This window comes from Camelus dromedarius, chromosome 10 (genome assembly GCF_036321535.1).
Source record: "Camelus dromedarius isolate mCamDro1 chromosome 10, mCamDro1.pat, whole genome shotgun sequence".
Classification (NCBI taxonomy): Eukaryota; Metazoa; Chordata; class Mammalia; order Artiodactyla; family Camelidae; genus Camelus; species Camelus dromedarius.
The window spans coordinates 58272645-58293917 of record NC_087445.1 but is presented as its reverse complement, the minus strand read 5'-3'; the positions used below and the strand labels follow the sequence as shown (position 1 = coordinate 58293917).

At 37.1% G+C, this 21273-nt stretch overlaps 1 protein-coding gene across 1 annotated transcript in view; it reads left to right on the top strand.

The window, feature by feature from the left end:
- SVEP1 (sushi, von Willebrand factor type A, EGF and pentraxin domain containing 1) overlaps window positions 1-21273 on the top strand; it is a 162297-nt gene that overhangs the window by 86359 nt on the left and 54665 nt on the right. The window contains exons 15-26 of the mRNA XM_010978720.3: window positions 1664-1828; window positions 2351-2584; window positions 4655-4816; window positions 6249-6410; window positions 12036-12197; window positions 12597-12688; window positions 13801-13897; window positions 15790-15903; window positions 16554-16667; window positions 17644-17845; window positions 19620-19777; window positions 21056-21257. Coding sequence (XP_010977022.3) covers window positions 1664-1828; window positions 2351-2584; window positions 4655-4816; window positions 6249-6410; window positions 12036-12197; window positions 12597-12688; window positions 13801-13897; window positions 15790-15903; window positions 16554-16667; window positions 17644-17845; window positions 19620-19777; window positions 21056-21257 — 1864 coding nt within the window. The remainder of the gene's footprint in view (window positions 1-1663; window positions 1829-2350; window positions 2585-4654; window positions 4817-6248; window positions 6411-12035; window positions 12198-12596; window positions 12689-13800; window positions 13898-15789; window positions 15904-16553; window positions 16668-17643; window positions 17846-19619; window positions 19778-21055; window positions 21258-21273) is intronic.

Here is a 21273-nt window from a genome sequence, read left to right as displayed (position 1 = left end):
GTTTCATAAATTCTAAGATGCACATTTTTCATTTCGACATTTCTGAAATTGGGGTGTGTCTTCTTGCTGATGGTGTCTTACACTCTATGAAATACTAAATATTCTAAAACATTGATGTTCTAAAATGAAGGATGTTCTAAAATTTTGAGATAACCTAAGTCTGAAAGTAGACGCCTGGTTAGTTTTTAGTATAGCTATAGATGAGAATATTATGAAACCATTTGACTCAGAAATGTTACAGTATATTGTTGAGAAAATGTGAGAAAAGATTACCAAATAATATATACAGTGTATGATCTTGTTTCGTTATAAGTATGGTATATTTATTTTTATTCTATATATTCTATATATGTATGTGTGTGTATGTATGCATAAATGTATATGTGTGTGTTTATATATATTCGTAGAAAAAATTTTGCCTAAAATGTTACAGTAGTTATTTCTATGTGCTGGAATTATAGGTAATCTTTTATATTTTTCTCTTCGCTGATCTGGGTTTTTTTTTTTCTATAATAGCTATATGATACTTGTAGGAAAAAATGTTTAAGTGAAAAACAAAAATATTGAATTGATCTCAGTTCATTTTAATGACCAAAAATGTGAGTTAAGCAAAAAAAAACCAAAACCAACCTCAAAAACCACTTACAGAAGTGGACAAGCCTTTATAAATAGAATTTGATGTTTAAAGCACATAACTAAGCAACAGCTGTATGCCTAGGCCGATATTAATATCATTTACATTCACTGAGGTTTTAGAATGAGTCAAATACAGAACTAGATTGTTTGTTTAAATGGCTCAGTTATCCCACAGACAGATCTATGAGGTAAGAATAATTATTTCAGTTTATAATTAAGTAAACTGAGATTCAGAGAGATGAAAGTAGTTTGACTAAGATTGTTCAGCCATACATCATATAGCAAGAAGCCCCAGTCCGAATCCATGGTGTCGATCACAGTGATACAGAGGGCATCTAAAGAATCACATGTGGAAGGGAGTGTACAGCTCAGTGGTGGAGCACATGCTTAATGTGCACAAGGTCCTAGGTTCAATCCCCAGTACCTCCATTAAGAAAACAAACAGAAATGAACAACAAGCTAATAACCCAAAATTTAAAAAAAATAATCACTTACAATAGTGCTGCCTCCAGCAGAGTTGCCTTAAATATGTAAGCATTTAAATTATACGCTGCCTTCAGGAACTACCCCCCACCTTTAAAAATATGCTGCAGATATGCAGATACCTTGAATAATCTTCATAAAAGGACATCTATTTATGTGCATTAAGTTTTTAAAACTGATACTGAAAAAAAAGAATGGAGCAAACCCTGAAGGGAAATAGGAATTAATAAAAATCTATTCCTACCTCCGTATTTACCTCTAAAGCTAAGGTAATTAACTATTAGGTCAAAGATAGAATGGTTCAAATGCCTACAGAGCTCTATAGCAACTTTTCTTTGTACTTTTAAGTTATTCATTGGTAATCTAAATTTAATATGAAGCCAAAAATTACAATGTGTAAAATTGCAGGTGAAACCTTGTATTGGTACATTATGGGCAATAGTCAATGACAGATGGTCAATGACAATTTCATTTGTCACTTGACATTAAAACCTGATAAGGATGCAACTGTAGAATCTTGTATTTCTCTGCCCCAACTGTCCAGGACCTGGTGGTTGGGGCCCAGCTAACAGGCTGGATTACTCCTACGATGACTTCTTGGACGCCGTGCGAGAGACACCAATGGGCGCTGGCAAAGCCAGATCTTCACGGATTAAAAGAAATACTCCATTAACTGATCACAAAATCAAGTTAATTTTTAACATCACAGGTAAGGATAGACGGTCTATTTGAAAAATTAATATGATGTGAAATTCTTGGTTGGAGACCTATTTTTTTTTCAAATTGTCATTATTAGGAAGTGACTGTGGAACTGAAAATTAGGGCACACACAGTCACCTAACTCCTGTCATTTTGTGCAGTTTAATATCACAGATGTATGTGACGGTTCTCATAGCGATGAGCTCTGTCCTCAACTTGACCAGATGAACTAAGGCATGTTTTTAAAAACAAGAATTTGCAGGAATTTAATATGTAATCATGAAGAAGGCTACAAAAAGGTGATGTAGCTCCAGCATGTGAGAAGATTTAAACAAATCATGTTGTTCTTCATATGATCTGTGTACTATTTGCTCAGTACGTGGTGGTTAAGTTTGAGTTCGTTTTTCCTGGAAGAGTTTCAACATGCCACTTCTTTTCAATAAAAAACTAACTACATATGGCTTCCTGCAACATTTTGTGTGTGTGTGTGTGTGTGTGTGTGTGTGTGTGTTATGTTTTCTTTTTATCTCAGCTAGTGTGCCACTACCTGATGAAAGAAACGATACCCTTGAATTGGAAAATCAACAGCGACTCATTAAGACGTTGGAAACTATCACAAATCGACTGAAAAGGACCCTCACTAAGGAGCCCATGTATTCCTTTCAACTTGCCTCTGAAATGCTTGTCGCCGACAGCAATTCCTTAGAAACAGAAAAGGCTTTCCTCTTCTGCAGACCAGGCTCTGTGCTGAGAGGGCGTATGTGTGGTAAGACCCCTCCCTGTAATCAAAAATATTTTGGGGGAGGAGGGGGAGGGTATAGCTCAGTGTTAGAGGCTTAGCATGCACGAGGTCCTGAGTTCAATCCCCAGTACCTCCATCAAAATCAGTCAATCAACCAGCCAAACTAATTCCCCTCCCCTCCACACATGCACACACACAAAAAAGAAAGTTGGTGCATATTGGGTCAGATGAGGTGGGTAGAACCCTTTCACAGCTATAAAGGGATATTGAGATGAAACATACATTTTGCTATTGTTATGTGGTGGTTGTTACCACTGTTTTGTCTCAGAAGTTAATGACCACTCCTGGTCAGGACAAGAAAGCTATTTTAGGTGAGGGACTCAAATCTTAGTTTTATTTGTAGAACTAAGCTTTAGACCTCACAGCTTTCAGCAGCAACTCGCATATCAAAAACTATTACTTTCTGACTGCTTGTGTGTGCTGGCTGAGCTGTTCTCATGTTCAGTCCTGATTAGCAGCTCTGTAAGGTACCAGTATTATTAAGCACATTTTATAGATGAGAAAACTGAAGCCGAAGAGGCTAAGAACTTACCCAGTAAGTCTTCGCAATTAGGACAGTAAGTGATGTAGCTGAGATTCCCACCCAGGTAGCCGACGCTAAAGTCACATGGCATGAAATTAACTACTGAGTACAGTTCAGAGGTATTTAGTACAGTCACAATGTTATTCAACCATCATGTCTATCGCAGTTCCAAAGCATTTTCATCACCCCCAAAGAAGACCGCAGATCCCTTAAGCTATCACTCCTCATTCTTCTCCCCACGACCCCGTCCCTTAGCTTTTACCCCTATTCTGGACTGTCACAATTGGGATCCATTACAGCCCGCTTCCCAAAATAAGTCACGTTTATAGATAGCAAGATCTCCTCTAAGCAAACTGTACACTCAGCAGAGCCAAATGACAGGGTCTTCTTTTGACTCTCTGTAGGCATGGGATCTCGTGTCCTGGTCGGAAAACCTTCTCAGCAGTTCTCACTGCTATTCCCAGAGCTCAGTTGGGTTTTTCATAGTGTTATAAACTCAGCCCGTCAAAAGCACATCAAAGTTATCATTCTGAGCCTTCTGTGGTTTCCTTCTGAACCTGGGAGTAAAATCAGTTATCTGTTTGGACTGCGTTTTGCATTTTTCAGTGTGGTCGTCAGATGACCTGTGTCAGCATCACCTGAAGTACTTGTCAAAATGCAGGTTGGTTCAGGCCCCATCCCAGGATGAATGCATCTCACTCCTTGGGGTCAGGGCCTTGGAATCTGAAATTTTAGTACCTTCCCAGGTAATTCTTAACGCACCTCAGAATCACCCTGGTACTGATTTCAAGAGTCCTCTCTGTAAGAACACTAATTTTGATAGCAGCCTTTCAGTGAATTTAACGTCCCATTTTGGTCTCAGAAATTCTGAGTCACTCCAAGCCTCAAATAGTAGACCAGATCTCCAGGGAAGGAAGGTTCTAAAATTGACCTGTTTCCTGGGGTCTTTGGGTCTGAGGGTGCCCAGGACTTCCTTTGAGTGGGCAGTAACTCCTGCGAGCAGAGGCAAGGGTCTACTTAACTCACTTGTTTTAGACTTAACCATCTTTGCCTGCTTTTATGCTGAAATGGACAAGCAGTCAGTTTCATAAGGGAAGCCATTCCAAAAACCTGTTAAGAAACTGTTTTTAATATCTCAAGTCCTCAAATTAACCTAATCGTTCATGGTTTTTTCCTTTTCTTCCAAGCAGTCTTTTCTTCGTTAGCTGTGTGTTTCCAGGATGATTGATTTATCGATTGCTGTAACCCACACTTTAAAGCGCCCCCCCCCAACGGCACGTAAGCCCTGAGCTTGGTCAGCAAGAATTTACATTTTCTGAAAAAAGAAATGAAAAATGATCTACTGCTGGTTTCTAGGAATACATTTCCAGAAGATTTATCTTGAGATAAACCTTTGGCAGTAAAATTTAACCCATAAAAACAATGGTACCTGAAAACTTACAACGCTCATGCCTTAGAACTAAGAGTATGTTCTATACTGTATTCAGTTTTCTCGTTTGTTTTCTCTCCAGTCAACTGCCCTTTGGGAACATACTATTCTCTGGAGCATTCTGTCTGTGAAAGCTGTTTGATGGGATCCTATCAAGATGAAGAAGGGCAACTTGAGTGCAAACTCTGTCCAGCGGGGACTTACACCGAGTACCTCCATTCAAGGAGCAGCTCAGAATGCAAAGGTAAAGGTTTAGTACATGCTTTGCCCAGAAGCCCGCATTTTGTTTCCAGTTATGAAATCGAAATGGCAGATAGGATGAAATAAGAGCATTACTGGAAGCAATTTCATTCATTTGTTTTGTCTTCCTTTTAACTCTAAGATATTACCTGAACATTTGCCCCCGCTTTAAAGAAATCCATTTATCTTTCCTTTCGGGACCTCCCTTTGTTCCCTCTACATCAGACTTCACTGTCAAGAACTCTAATCCATTTTCATCAGTTGGCCTGGATTTTTTTTTTTTTTTTAGTGAATCTCATATTAATTGGTGGAAAGGACTTCCGTGACCCTTAGCAAGCATTAGATTGCTTTTTGTTAGGGAAAAATTCAATATGATGAGATTAATTCTCCATTTACTTGGAAGTTAAAAACTACAAACCCATATACATGTGTTCTTGCTACTAAAATATCCAATATTTTCAAAATATTGTTACAGTGATTCTCAAAGCATTTCTAATGGAAACATCTTCATTCGCAATTGAAGTTACAGTAAGACACACCTACAAGAAGGAATTTCAAAGTTGTTCCTCTTCACCTATCACGGCAGATGCAGAGGGTGTGGGTACTTAATGACTAATATAGAGAGTGGTGCTAGGTAATAGGAAATGCACTAAAAATGTTAGCAGTGCCGAAAGTGACAGTCACCTGGAGGACAAGGGCAGATGGACAGGGCAATGCACCGGGGAACGTGGCCATTGCTGGGAATTTTGGAAATTCGCTTAATTGACCTCTCTGGGCTTGATGCTAAGGCTGCTCTTATGTCCCACTCTGCCAGCCCTCAGATGAAATGCTGTCTGTAGACAGGAGGAGGTAAGAGGCCAGTTCTTATTTAGTGTAAAAAAGGTGACAGTGTGGTTATGAGACTGACCCCGTTTGGGGTTTTGTTTCTGTCACTCAAGAAAACAGTGTACGAGCTGAGAACTTGTACAAGGTTTTCTGTGTAGGGCTTGTTTTTCTGAGAGTGCCTTTCTGAGATGCAGATTTCTAACTTCCCCCCAAAACTGCTTATCAACATTTTCTTTGTGTCAGATACCATGCTAGGTAATAATAGAAGCTAACAGATAGTAACTGGAAATGGAGTCTCAGACTTACCAGTAGACGGAACTATGGAGAGTCTGAAATTTAATGTGTGTGCTTGGAATTCTTCGTGACCCTCATTCTCTTCTTAATCAATTAGAACGTGGGAAACCATATTTTAACAGTACTATTTTTAAAAATACTTTTTATTTATTTATCATTGTATTATTGAGTTATTGTATTTTGGTGGAGGGGTAGGGGAGGTAATTAGGTTTATTTATTTTTAGAGGAGGTGCTGGGGATCAAACCCAGGACCTAGCAGTGCTAATTTGGTACAGCTTGTGTCACCGTTATTTACCATATGATATTTTTCGTTCTAGCTCAGTGTAAGCAAGGCACCTACTCATCAAATGGGCTTGAGACTTGCGAATCGTGTCCACTGGGCAGCTACCAGCCAGCGTTTGGTTCCCGGGGGTGCCTCTTATGTCCAGAAAACACTTCAACTGTGAAAAGAGGAGCCGTGGACGTGTCTGCTTGTGGAGGTTATCAGAGTCTTAGATATTGCTCTTTCTTCAAGCCTCCTAGATCCTGTGCATGGAGGAGGGGAATATTTTCAGCAAAGCCATATGACTAGTGTATGCAAAGAATGTAAATAACTGTCTCTTCCTTCAAAGAGAGTTTCCTTTTATTCAGCCAGTCAGTACTTAAGGGTAAACACCCATCATATAAACAGTGTGCTGGTGCAATAACTAGAGGAACTCAAAGAAACACAGGACTTGGCCCCAGTCCTCAACGTTAGTAACCACGTGGCTGCGTGGTGTGATAGGAAATACATCTCAGCCAGAAACTTAGATTCCTCATTTGTAAAATGAGGTCCTGTCTAATGTGCCTTGAAACTCTGAAAATACATTCTCTGAATTTTAAAAAAATTTTTTTCTTTTTTTTAAACTCATACATGTATTTTCTTTCTTTCTTTCTTTCTTTCTTTCTTTCTTTCTTTCTTTCTTTCTTTCTTTCTTTCTTTCTTTCTTTCTTTCTTTCTTTCTTTCTTTCTTTCTTTCTTTCTTTCTTTTTCTTTCTTTCTTTCTTTTTCTTTCTTTCTTTCCCTTCCTTCCTTCCTTCTTTCCTTCCTTCCTTCCTCCCTCCCTCCCTTCCTTCCTTCCTTCCTTCCTTTCTTTCTTCTTTCTTTCGAGGGGGTTGTTACTAGGTTTATTTTATTTATTTTTAGAGGAGGTACTGGGGATTGAATCCAGGACCTCATGCATGTTAAGCACGCGCTCTCCCAGTTGAGCTATACCCTCCCCCCATTCTCTGAATTTTGACATTTCATTCCCTGCAGTTTGACCATATTCATGAGTGGTTATCCCCTCTGACTGCATGCTAGAATCACGTCACATTTACGTCAGTCTTTTGATAATATTGAAACCAATCTCCACCCCAGGATATTCTGATTTCACTTTTCTGGTTTTCTTCTGAAGTTCCCCGATATGGTTCTAAAGTAACAGGGAAAAGTTGAGTCTAATTTGGGTTCTCAAACATCACCGTGGAAGGCTTGTTAAAAACAAAGATTGCTGGGCCCCACCCCGAGAGTTTTTAATTCAATAGGTCTGGTGTGCAACCTGAGAATTTGCATTTCTAACTAGTTCTCAAGTGATGCTGACTCAGCTTGGTCCATGGACCATGTATTGAGAACCACTGGTTTAAATAGACCATTTTTCAAATGGTTCTAACATTCCTACCAAGTACAGTTTTCCTACAGTGTAAAAACCAGAAGACACAAACAGAAATAAAAGATGAAAACTTCGAATCAGTGAAACTAGGTCTGACAGTCAAGGTCAGCCTATTGCCAAAAACTCCAGAAAACTGCAATGACTTTGCATAGTCGATGGAATTTTGCAAAAAATAAAAAATTATTAGCCTCCCTCTGCTACATCCCTGGGAACAGAACAAGCATGCCTGGCTGAAAGATGACTTTTTAAAAAATTGTGTCTCTTCCCCATTCTTTACACCCTTATTTAAAAACCAGAGGTCTATGGCAATCTGAAAGTTTAAAAACTTCCCTTATTGAATGAATGACATTTTTAAGAAGCTAGTCTGCTAGTTCCCCATTCTCTTAATCTGCACACACACGCACACACACACACACACACCCCTCCCACCCTCATTGCACACCAGCCATATATACATCTGCATCTAGTTAGAGACAGATTCCTGGAAAACAAATGCTTTGGATGTTTGAGTATAGTGGTGGGGAGGGAGCGTGAGTGTCCAGCATTGCATCCTGGGAGTTGTAGTCCTCGTAAGTTACATGCTACAGGGAATACATGCTATGAATTTTAGGTTTTTATGTACAACTTCTGTTTGAATTATCTCAATGCCAGGATTATAGTAGATGAAAGCCTCTTAGACCTGAGGTATTGGGTGAGTAGTGTTCATCAACCTGTTTCACTGCCGAGTTGAGAAAAGAATTTAACTAGGACCTACTTGAAACTCGTAAGCCATGTATGTTGTGTAATACCAGCTGTGGATTTTTTTTTATTTTCAATTAAAAGTCAAAGCCTCACATTATGGTTGAAAGAAGTCTACCAGAGACTCTTTTATTTTGTCAGTATACAAGCTAATTTTGGAAGAAAGTCTGCAGGAAAAAATTCTCGTTTTCTCTTTCTCTTTCTCTCTCTCTCTCCCTTCGTCCCTCCAACCACAAAAGCAACCAGAATTTTTACAGTGAAAGAAGTTCATATTTGACAATTTTTCCCTTTAATTTTCCAAATAAGCCTTGAGGTTTTCTAATACCAAATCATTGCAATTAAGTAGTTATGATTCCCAGAAAATCTCTAAACTTCTGGTAACTGCTCCATTTCTCCTAATATTCCTAACATATGTTTAACCACATTCTACTTGTCCTGAGTGGGAATTGGTAATAACAAAGCAACGTTCTCCCCTGCGGTACTGGATAAACACCATTTTACTTTAAATTTAAATGTGTGTGAGTTCTAAAATGATTCTTGTATATTTTCCTTAGTTTTCAACCCCCTTTCCCTTCCTCCCTTCCTTTCTCCCTCCCCCTCTTTCTTTTTTTCATTCCTTTTCCTCTTTTTTCTTCCTTTCTGGATGATTTATTTTTATGGGCATGTTATACAGTTTATTTTATTTTTTGCTAAGATAACACTTTTTGCATTCTTTATCCTGTTGAACTTGAAATATCTTTAATGAATATGGCAATTATATTTCAGTATATTACTGTGTTAACACAATGTGATATTCTTAATACATTCACCTTTTATCACTTATTAGGATATTATATATTCTTAAGTCTGTGGTTACAAACTGAATTTTTTATTTGTAAAAAATTATTTTTATCAAAGTAATAAGTCCCCCAAATGATTTTATTATGGCTACGGTGTTGTTTACAGATGGTCCCAATAGAAGGAAAGATTATTTGTAGAACGACACTTCTGACTCCGACGCTCTAGGATGAAGTTAAAAGGAGGCTCAGAATGAGGGGTTTGACTTCTGGCTTTGTCGTAGGAAACCATTTAAAAGGCAAAATCCACTGGGCTCCAAGGCTGTGCTTGAACATTGACATTATCGGGGGACACATATGTGGGGTCACATTTTCCCTGCTCATTTCAATGCTCTATTTTCAATTCTATTTTGATACCACTTTTTGCATATTTTGATTTTTTATTTCCTCTTTCTCTACAATAGAAGAGGTGAGAAGGATTTCATTCCATTATTCTTGACTTAGAAACCACAGTTTCTTTGGCCAAGATTCAAAATGAAACCTCCCCTCCTCTTTCCTTATGATGTTAGTCCATTAGGAACTGTGTTATGTATGTGCATGTGCATGTGTGTATTTAATACCATATTATGTGCTGGATGGTGTTATTATGTATATGTGTACATTTATATATTCATAATAATATATAAATTATATATTAAATACTGATTATCCACTCCTGGAAAGTATCTTCAGAATGACAACTGTCTGCCCTTGGTATGTAAATTTAAACTAATTTCCGCATGAAAATTTATTTTATACTTTCTAGGTCGAAAAGCAAAGTTTAGACATCACAACAACATGTTTGCTATTTTGAGATGCCAACTGGCTTATTGATTTTTAATCTTAAGATTTTATTATTATTATTATATCTTAGTATAATTTTTGATTTTTATAGCATCTTATGTAATTACTTACTACAATTGAGAGTATAATCCTGTCAGTTTTTAGGGGTATAGTCTTTTTTTTTTTTTTTCTTTTTAAGGGTAAGGTTGTACTGAGAAAAATTACATGGGAAAAACAGTTTAATTCATTATAGCATCTTTGATTTTCCTGGCAGAATTGTTACTTCTACCTAACCACACACACTCATAGGTAGCCTCCCAAACAGAAACTTTATACTTTTATTAGTGGAAGATTCGTGCTTTCAGTTAACTAATGAGCTGTTTGGAAGTTTCCTTTTCCAAATAGGCAATTATTTTTGGAACCTGAAACTCAGAAAACCCGTTTTAAACTCAGCAGGTTTATAGTATGTTGATGCAAAGCCCTGTCTGCCTCTAGTAACAGTAGATTAATTCATTCTTGGTGAAACAAAGATACTTATAGTTTAAACCTTTTCTTGACTGTAACAAATGTAGCCACTAGAAGTAATTTTTTTCCAAATATGTGTTAATATTTGTGATATCTTCTCCCATCTCTTGATTTAACTCCTAACTCTTCATCAGTTGGGTATACAAAAGAGCACTTTTGCAAAAGATTTGGATGACTGTTTTTGCTTAAGGAATTTGATCTAAACGTCTTGAGATGACCACAAATGTGTTACCATTTATTTAATGTTTATTGTCATACCAATAAAAAGAGATGCCATCACTTGGAGAATCCTGCTCCCTTGAGCTTCAAGTGCATCTGTAAATTTTTCAACCGTATTGGTAATTATTTCTGCTGTACTAATTTTTATTATCAAGAATCAAAAACCTAAATGATAAGTATACTGATAGCCTGAGTAGCTGTTTCCTTGTGTTCTGTCTTCTATCCTTATATCTATGCAGACAAGCCTTAACAGTTCTAGTAGTTTGCTCAGTTGAAAGTGGTTTTAGGGCTCACCCAGACGATTCCAGTTCACACACTCCACCTGAATTTGCCTTTGGATCACAGTGTAAAACCTCCCGCCAAGGATTTAGTCATGTGTAGTCCACCCCAATATCCATCTGCCAAATGTAACCAAAATCTACTGAAGAAAATCCAAGCTCATATTATGTTTGGGTCTGTTTTCTCATATTCCACCAAATATTGGCAAGAGAATTTCAAATTTGGTTAAACAACAATATTCAGCTATGTGTTGTTAACAAAAAGCATGTCTGACGCAAGATGACTTTAAAAGATTTAAAAATAAAAGACCCTCAATAAGTAATAAACAACTATACAGGTGAAATAAACATTTTGGATAAACATAAAAAATGTAATTGCATTTATCATCAAAATGCAAGTTAAAATAATAGCATGATTCCACTTTTACCTTCAAATAGAAAGAAATTTAAATAATCATCCATGTTGATGGGTGTACATTGAGAAGGCAATTTCATACACTGCTGGTGGGATGTGAATTGGAATTACATTTTTTTAATGATTTTGGCATTATATTTATGGCTTTAAATTTTCATGACTTTAGATCTAACTACTCACCTACTCAAATTCAACTGTTATCCTAAGGAAATAATCAGAACTATATAAAAAATTTATGTAGAAAATCTCATGTCAGCATTATTTCTAATAGCAAACAAGCAGAAACAACCTAAATGTTCAATAGTAGAGGAAGTGTGAGATCAGTTATGATCTGTCAGTGAGATGTAATATTTTTCATTTATTAAACACCATATTTAATGATTTGGGGGATGATTTAGGAAATGCTTGTGGTATAATGTTAAATGGAAAAACCGAAATACAATGTTATGTGGCCAATTCTAATTTTCATTGAGTTAAGGTGTGTTGTTAATGACGGGAAGGGGAGAAAATGTTTATCTAGGTGATAAAAGGGTCTGGAGAAAATACATGCAAGAGAAAATATTAGCAATTCGGTAGCTTTCTTACAACCAAAGGTTAATGCTCTTCTTTTCAGTGTGGGGTCTGTTGCTTCATAGGCACAAATGATTTGTTCTTCCTTTTGCAGTGCCTTGTCCAGTAGGAGAATTCTCTCGTTCTGGGTTAATGCCCTGTTATCCATGTCCTCAAGACTACTACCAACCCGATCCAGGGAAGTCCTTCTGCTTATCTTGTCCTTTCTATGGAACCACAACCATCACTGGTGCCAGATCCATCACAGATTGTTCCAGTAAGATGATATATTTCATTCATCACGTAATCCTGTGTTGGAGACTCTTGTCTGTCTCCGTGGTAGCTTCAATTCTGAATATGACTATTTCCAGTGCATTTGGATGTCTGGACGTGTTAAATTGTCCTTTTGAGGTCTTTCTGATGACAATGACTCCAAGATTCTTCGTTTGGGAATGTTGAACTTGATAACTTCCAAATTTCTAAGAGTCTAGATTTTAATGACATATCCCATCTGTCTCCACGCTCTCTTTTTTATATTACTAAAATAAAATGTCTGTAGCTTTACGCACTCTGAGAATCAGAATCTTGGCCATCGAGTTTAAATAGAGTCTACTTATTGGCAGTATCTACTATACACAACTATGTTTTTCAGATGTTTTCCCATTAACTTCATTAGGTTTTAGTTCAACTTTCTCAGCAGCAGAGGAAAGTATTGTGCACCCTGCTTCTCCTGGGCATATCAAGAAGAAGTATGAAGTCAGCAGTCAGGCAAGTTCGTTTTATGTTTATAGAATTTTCTCTAAGGGAGTGCTTGGAAAACCATTTGTCATGATACGTGTCATACAGAGGAGAACTACCTGAGCTGAAATTCCAAGTAATCAAGACTCATGAAAATTATCAATGAATAATTATATTTGCTTATGACTTGTAATATGTACTTTCAAAAAATGCAGCATTAGGAGTTCTGGGTACCAGAAATGGGAACTTCTCCCCGCAATGTCTGGCATAGAGAATTGTAGATGTGGGGAGTCTTTTGATTCACTAGTAATTAACACTTACCATAAGCATAACTCATCATTTCAGTAAGGGCATTTGGATTAGCCAAAGGCAGGGAGTTACTCAACTTTCATGAAAGTTATTTAAATTTTTTTGCAAGCAAGAAAAAAAAATCATTCATTGGAGTAAGTTTTGGGTTTTTTTAAAAATTAAGAAACATAACTCATAAACATAACTAAATTGTTTTTCATTTTTTTTTTTAGAAACAAGATAAGCCCAGTTATTTGGGGTGATTCATCCATTACTCTGAATGTACCTTGCCCAGTGTCATGACAAATTCTTTGGCTTTAAGTATTTTTAAGAAGGATAATGAAGTTATATTTCTTATTTTAGCTTCCCACATCTTCACATCCAAACATACTCACTTGTAAGGGCTTTGTAAGTCATATTTGAAACTAAGCCTAATGGACACAGAAATTTTTAAGAACCTTTTGAGCTGTGACTATCGACCCTGGAGACATATTTGAATCCACTGGCCAACTTTTTAAAATAATGATGCATGCATCCCACGTTCAGAGTTTCGTGATTTCACTGGTCTGGGTTGGAGTCTGTCCTTAGCGTACAATTTTAAATGCCTCAAATGGAGGCTAACATGCAGCCAGCATTTAGGGACACTGCTTGGGTTTATCAGACCTTCACTCAAGTATAATATGTAGCTTTTGTGCCCATTTATGGTACCAACATTATATAAGCAACAGTCCCGCTGGACTCACCTGGAAATGAACCAGCTTCTGAATGTTACAAACCTTCTAAACCCCTACTCAGAATTGCTTTGAAATGAATAGTGTTTTGTCTCTGATAAATTTCTTTTCTGCCACTGGTAGGTTTTCCATGAGTGTTTCTTAAACCCCTGCCACAGGGGTGGAACCTGCCAACAACTTGGGCGTGGTTATGTTTGTCTCTGTCCACCTGGATATACAGGTAACACAGGGGAGTGCAAATTGGAATGTATTTAGCATATAATATCATTGTGACTTGCATTATCAAACTTTGAAACATTCAAAATAAACGATGTAAGATACATTAGGCTGTATCAATGCACAAAAAATTGCTTGAAGAAGATAGACCAATAAGTGGAAAAATTATTCGTATCTTATGAAAGCCAGTTTTCTTTGCACATGTTGGAGGAAGAATAAAGAATCATCTTCTCTATGAAAAAGTCATATCATAACTCACAATTTAAATTGGAATACAACTCCAGAGGCCATGTCCAAGGTTTCACTCTAACACAAATTAAATGCATGACACTCAACATAGAACAGATTGTCCAGCAGAAACATTTTTAAACAAACTCCACTTTCTCTCATTTGCTTCACACAAATGGAAGTTCTTGTAAATAGCCACGGTTTGTTGCTTTATTTCTTTCTGAAAGTTGCGCTTAGAAAAACAATATGGCTTTGAACTTGATTATGTAGGAATTGGGTAAGAATTATGTTTTCTTGCAGTTTGATTCACATTCCAATTCAGTCCAGAAATACAATTTCTGAGGAAAAAATGAGCTATAGTTTAAAATTGCAATTTATTTAAAATAATTTCTTGTTTTATTCTAGAAATGAAGTTTTTACATTTTTTGAGTTTTTTGTAACCAGCATGAAGTGTTTTAAATGAGAAGAGTGGTATTTAAATAAAAGAATTCACTACAAAATAAGCAAAAAAAGAAAAGTTGGAAAACAAAGCACAGAAAATTATTATTTCACTTATTTTGGCTTGTGTGTGTGCATGTGTATGTGTGTGTGTTTCAATTTTAGAAACATTTTTGTCCCAAACAGAAATAGATTCACAGATGTAGAAAACAAACTTACAGTTACCAGAGGGGAGGGGGGATAAATTAGAATTTGGGGATTAACAGGTACAGACTACTGTATATAAAAGAGATAAACAACTAGGACCTACTGTATACCACAGAGAACTGTATTCAATGTCTTATAATAACCTATAATAGAAAAGGATCTGAAAAAGAATACATGTATGTAACTGAATCACTTTGCTGTATACCTGAAACATTGTAGGTCAACTATATTTCAATAAAAAATGCAGTTATAATGCTTAAAAAATTTTGTCCCAACACTCCATAAGAAATACTGATCTTGTCCTAGAATTTTGTAAATGATGGTTGAGGAAAGGGCATAATACAGGACAGTGGTTCTCTAGTTTTTATGTAGGTCGGAATCATCTGGAGGACTTAAAACACAGATTGCTGGACCCCAAACCCAGAATTTCTGATTTAGTAGGTTGAGGGAAGGCCTAAGAATTTGCATGTCTGTCACATTCCCAGGGGATTACTGATGCTATTGGTCCAGGGACCACACTTTGAGACTCCTGGTATAGGAGAACATGGGTTTCAGCAGAACTAGCTCATAGATCGCATTGTGCACCCTGCAGGAAGATGCACCCCGCCGTAGGACACCTGGCATATGAGCCGAGATCTGGCAGGATTGAGCACCACCCCACTTCTCAGCCAGGTGGCCTTGGTAGCAAGTATATAGGAGTTTATATTTTTCACTTTGGAATTAAGCTAATTCCTGGACCTATTTTATGCTTCTAGATGTCCCTCTTTCTCCTCTACTTCTAACTTGGAATCTTTTGCTGTCTTTTATGTATCCTTATAAAGATATCTTAAATCTACTTAAGAAGAAGTAATATCTTCATTAAGTACTTAACTAGATGATAGCTCGTCACAAATATTGCCCTTTCCTTCGCCACCACCACGCCCTATAAATTCAGATTATTGGGTAATTACCTTTAAATGATCATGGTTCTGTTTCTGTTAATCCTCTCTTTGATTGTCCTTCTTTGTTCCGTTTGCATTTTAGGCTTAAAATGTGAAATAGACATTGATGAGTGCAACTCACTGCCATGCCACAACAATGGAGTTTGTAAAGACCGAGTTGGGGAATTCGTTTGTGAATGCCCGCCTGGTTACACAGGTAAGGGGAACGTTTCTCATCTTTACAAGAGAAACCTTGGAATCATTAAAACAATGAGATGTCACCTCACACCTATTAGAATGGCTATAATCAAAAGATAAGAGATAACAGTGCTAGTGGGGACAGGGAGAAAATGGGACCCTCTGCACTGTTGGTGGGTAAACTGGTATAGCCACCATGGAAAACAACATGGATTTTCCTCAAAAAAATTAAAAATAAAACTACCATATGATCCAGCAATTTCTCTTCTAGGTATCCATCCAAAGGAAATGAAACCACTGTCTCAAAGAGTTTATCTGCATTTGCATCACTTCTGTGTTCATTGCATGCAATTATTCAATATTCAATAGCCAAGATATGGAAACAACCTAAGTGTATATCAAGGGATGAATGGATAAAGAAAGTGTGAGATAGATAGGTAGGTAGATAGATAGATAGATAGATAGATAGATATCATATATATGTATCATGGGTAATGGAGTATTATTCAGTAAATAATTGAATTAGGCAGAGATTAAAATTTTTCACAAGCACGTTAGCCATGATTTCCAACTGTCCTGCTCTTATACCTGAAGAACTTGCTTGAAAACGATTAGTCTTAAATTACTTTCAGATTTTCACCAGCTCAAATATTCTGTGATTCTTTGCAGGTCAACTATGTGAAGAAAATATAAATGAATGTAGCTCCAGTCCTTGTTTAAATAAAGGAACTTGTGTTGATGGCGTGGCTGGTTATCGCTGCACCTGTGTGAAAGGATACATGGGTAAGATGTCTCCATCCTTCCGACATTGTTTTAGCGTCCTGTAAAGCACCACAAAGTATTAGATTTACTAACTTTATATATATATGTAACATTATATATATTTATGTTAATTTCATGATTTTATAACTGCTGTGATTTCGTAAGAGAAAGTCCTCAGTTTTGACGAAATTCATGTTGAAGTATTTAGGGGTAAGAGGACATCAGGTCTATAATTTACTCGCAAACAGTTCAGTAAAAAATACTATATTTTTGTGCACGTGTGTGGGTGTGTGTGTATAAAGAGAGAGAGAGAAGACGAGTTTATATGTTAAAACAAACATTCAAGAAGGAACTGGAGATAAATTGTACAAAATCATATTGCAAATGGGTGCTAAATAATATGGTTAAAAATACTTCTCAGCCACAGCCCATAGCATACTATAAAAATAGATAAACAAATTTTTTCTGTATAGCACATGGAACTATATTCAGTATCTTGTAATAACCTTTAATGAAAATGAATATATGTATGTATATGTATGACTGGAACATTATGCTGTATACCAGAAATTGACACATTGTAACTGACTGTACTTAAATAAATATATATATACATACACTTATAAAGAATAAGTCCAACAAAGAAAATGATCAGTGAAGGAAAGAGGCAAGGTCAAAGAAACAGAGGAATATTTTAAGCTAAATTGCTCGTTTTATTTTTTTAACATTATCTCAATTAGATGTTCATTACTCATGTTAGTTTCAGAAAGAGGTAAGATAAAAAGAGTGGACTGTCAAAAACGCAGTCCTAGGATGATTTAGAAAAGCCAGAGATTGTTAAAGAATGGATCCCAAACCAGTTTGGGAGGCCAGCGGCTCTACAACCTCCATCTGGATGCTTTAGAAGCAGCATCATCCTCCAAGGGTTCAACACCGTGATTCCAGTTTTCCCAGGGGCTTAAGATTTGGGCTCTTTCTCGTCCTCATCCATCCCCAGGTCTGCACTGTGAAACAGAAGTCAACGAATGCCAGTCCAGCCCATGCTTAAATAATGCAGTTTGTGAAGATCAGCTTGGGGCATTCCTGTGCAAATGCCCACCTGGATTTTTGGGCACCCGCTGTGAAATAAACTTGGATGAATGTCTCAGCCAACCGTGCAAAAATGGAGCTACCTGTAAAGATGGCGCCAACAGCTTCCGGTAAAAAACCAAATCTGACTCTTTTCACTGTTTTTATTTTCTTTCCTGTTCAGTCATTCTTCAGTCTTAACAGAGTATTCTTTGTCAAGTCAGCCATTCCCAAATTCTAGACCGAGGATAGGGCACGGTAGATCCTGCCCACCGTCTGAGGTTCCAATTCCCTAAGTCTAGGGTAGGGTCCGTAATTTTAAAACAGGCCGCCTCTGTGTTTTAAGTTCTCCAGTGATTCTGATGCACAGCCAGATTTGGGAACCACTGTTTTGTACATGGAAAGTCATAAAAGATGAAAGGAAACAGTTACACAGAAGTAAATACAGAAGCATTATACAAAACTCATTTTTAAACGCTTTACATTTTAGCTGGAATTTTCCCACTAGCTAAAATGGTAAGGAATTCTGCGATCATACTGTCACAGCCCCATTCTACATTCTGTGACCATGGTTTTTAAACTTCTTTTTTTTTTTTTTTTTAGTTTAGTAACCCTTGTTTCAAAAGAAATCTTAGTGTAAACAAATAAAATAATAAAAGCTAAGCCTTTGTGGTTGAACATAGTGCATTTGTGGGGAGAAAGATTTTGTCTTCCTGAAGCAGCTCTTAGGGTACCAGTAGCATACGGTGTGAAAACCAACATTCTTTTTTAGTGCTATCAAGTTTGCCCATTTCACCCCCTTCCCCTTGCAGGATCTGTGGCTTCTGCAGTACAAAAGATAGACTAGTGTTGCTTGCAAAAATCTTAGGAAACTATATTGTCCTCAATATGCCACCAGTTCTGTAAGTTTTCAAAAGTTAAAAGCAGAAAAAAAAAATATATATATAATATGTAACTGAATCACTTTGCTATATACCTGAAACTAACATTGTAAATCAATTACACTTCAATAAAAAACAAAAAATTTATGTTTTTTTTTTTAAAACAAACCATCCCCCAACAAAGAGCCAGGCACTGTCTGGAAGAAATAGGAAGCCAGTTCCACCAATGAGACTTACTCACTCTCAATATGGAAATGAATTCTTACCAGTGTAGCATAATTTTTTTCGTAGGCATTTTATATCTTCTGGCATATAGCACCTAATCACTGGCAGTGAGAAATTTCCAAATGAACAGCAAGAATTCCAAACTCTCCCAAGGGTACAAAACAATTGATGAATACCAAATTTGTCTAAATCCTGACTAGAGGAAAGGTGATGGTAAACTCTTCTAGTTCAAAAGGAATGTTAGTTGCCACCAAAGTGAATCTTGTTTATGAACGGCTATCATGATATCAAACAGGGACAGATAAAGATGAGTGAAATTCTAGCCAAAATAGATTTACCATCAAATACAGAGAACTCCGTGAAGAGTCTCCCAGTTCCAACTGAGATTTTCTTTTAAGCTTCCAAATACTGTTTATTCATATTATCACCATTAGGCCAATATCAAAGAGGTCCCCATATAAACGTGCTAGTAACAATATTAATTACATTTATTAGAGAGATCCTTTTTAATTAAAAAATATTTCAGACATATAGAAAATTTCAAAGGATAATAAAAGTCATGCAGTCATCATGGTATTTATCAAACCTTAGCCTTTTGCCATATTTGATTCATATGTTTTGTTTTAAAGAAATAAATTCTAAAGATAGATTTAGGGTCCCTCCAGTACACATGCACATAAGAGAGATCACATTAGCATTTCAAGTTTTCAGTCTTTTGAGACAATGTTGTCGTTAATGGGAGACTTCTAATGCCTTTCTGCAACTGTTCTAATTGTTACAACATTTTGCTTTCTTTTAGGTGCCACTGTGCCCTGGGCTTCACGGGACCCCATTGTCAACTGAACATCAACGAATGTCAGTCTAACCCCTGTAGAAATCAGGCCACTTGTGTGGATGAATTAAACGCATACAGTTGTAAATGTCAGCCAGGATTTTCAGGCAGCAGGTGTGAAACAGGTATATATGAACTCAAAGTTACTAATGACACACTAACGATAGTGATATAGGAACAATGTCAATTTTTAACTGCACTAAGCACCACCTGTATACCAAAAACTATGCTAAGCTTTTTGTACGTACTCAGTCTTCACAGCCATCCAATAAACTGGCTTGTGTTATCTCCAAATGCACGGATGAGGAAATTAAAGCCTAGAGATGTAAGGGGGAAATGGAGAAAATCGAATTTAGCCAAATTCTTCATGCTCTACATGCTCGGCATGTTTAGAAACCACACTTTGATAAGGCACTTGATTTAGAAGAACAGAGCCCATAGACATGTGTGAGGATCAATGCTAAACAGCTTTCTCAGAGCACTGGAGTCTTCTAGCTGTTGTTCTGTTGAGTAGGACATGCAGGATTGGGGCAGAGCTGAACTGCTCATGAAACAGGGAGGAGCCAGAGCCCTGAGCAGGGAGGGAGTGTGGCCCCACAGTTGCCACTCCTTCACCTGCAATGAGTTACTCCGCTCTACTGAGCCGTTCCCATGAGCACACACACGTGCTGAGTGTCTCTCATCTTTAACGGCTCCCAGTCCCACCTCTTCTTCCCACTGTTTCCTGTTCCTCCACTTCCTTTCACTGCTGAGGGTCTTCCCTACCTTAGATATTCACTGATGGTTATTTTATTTTAAAGAATTTAAAAAAAGAAAGAAAGAAAAGAAACAGACACACAGATATAGAGAACAAACTAGTGGTTACCAGTAGGGAAAGGGAAGGAGGGAGGGGCAGTATGGGCCTAGGCAATGAAGATGTGCAAATGATTATGTATAAAATAAATAAACTGGGGGGGGGGGTGTATAGTGCATGCTTAGCATGCATGAGGTCCTGGGTCTAATCCCCAGTACCTCTGTTAATTAAGTAATTAATTATCTATATTATTAAATAAAATAGACTACAAGTATATATTGTACAGCACAGGGAAGAGAGCCAATAGTTTATAATAACTATAAATGGAGTATAACCTTTAAAAATGGTGAACCACTATGTTGTACACCTCAAACTTACATAGTATTATAAGTCAAATATGCATCTAAAAATAAAAATACAGTAAGTATACAAAATACAAAAGAGAATGCTCTACATATTTTGTAAATAATATGTATTTAAGTTTGAAACTGCTTCTCAGATCATCACACTTGCTGAAATGAGCTGCTTTGATGACAGTGCTGCTTACTTTAGACCCTTGAAAAATGCCTCCCAAGTGCCACAGCCTGCACACTTTTCTTGTTTGTTGCAGAACAGTCTGCGGGTTTTAACCTGGATTTTGAAGTTTCTGGCATCTATGGGTATGTCCTGCTGGACGGCGTGCTCCCTTCTCTCCACGCTGTAACCTGCACGTTCTGGATGAAATCCTCTGATGCCACCAACTATGGGACACCCATCTCCTATGCACTTGAGAACGGCAGCGACAATACCTTCCTTCTAACCGATTATAATGGGTAAGCAGAGGCGTCA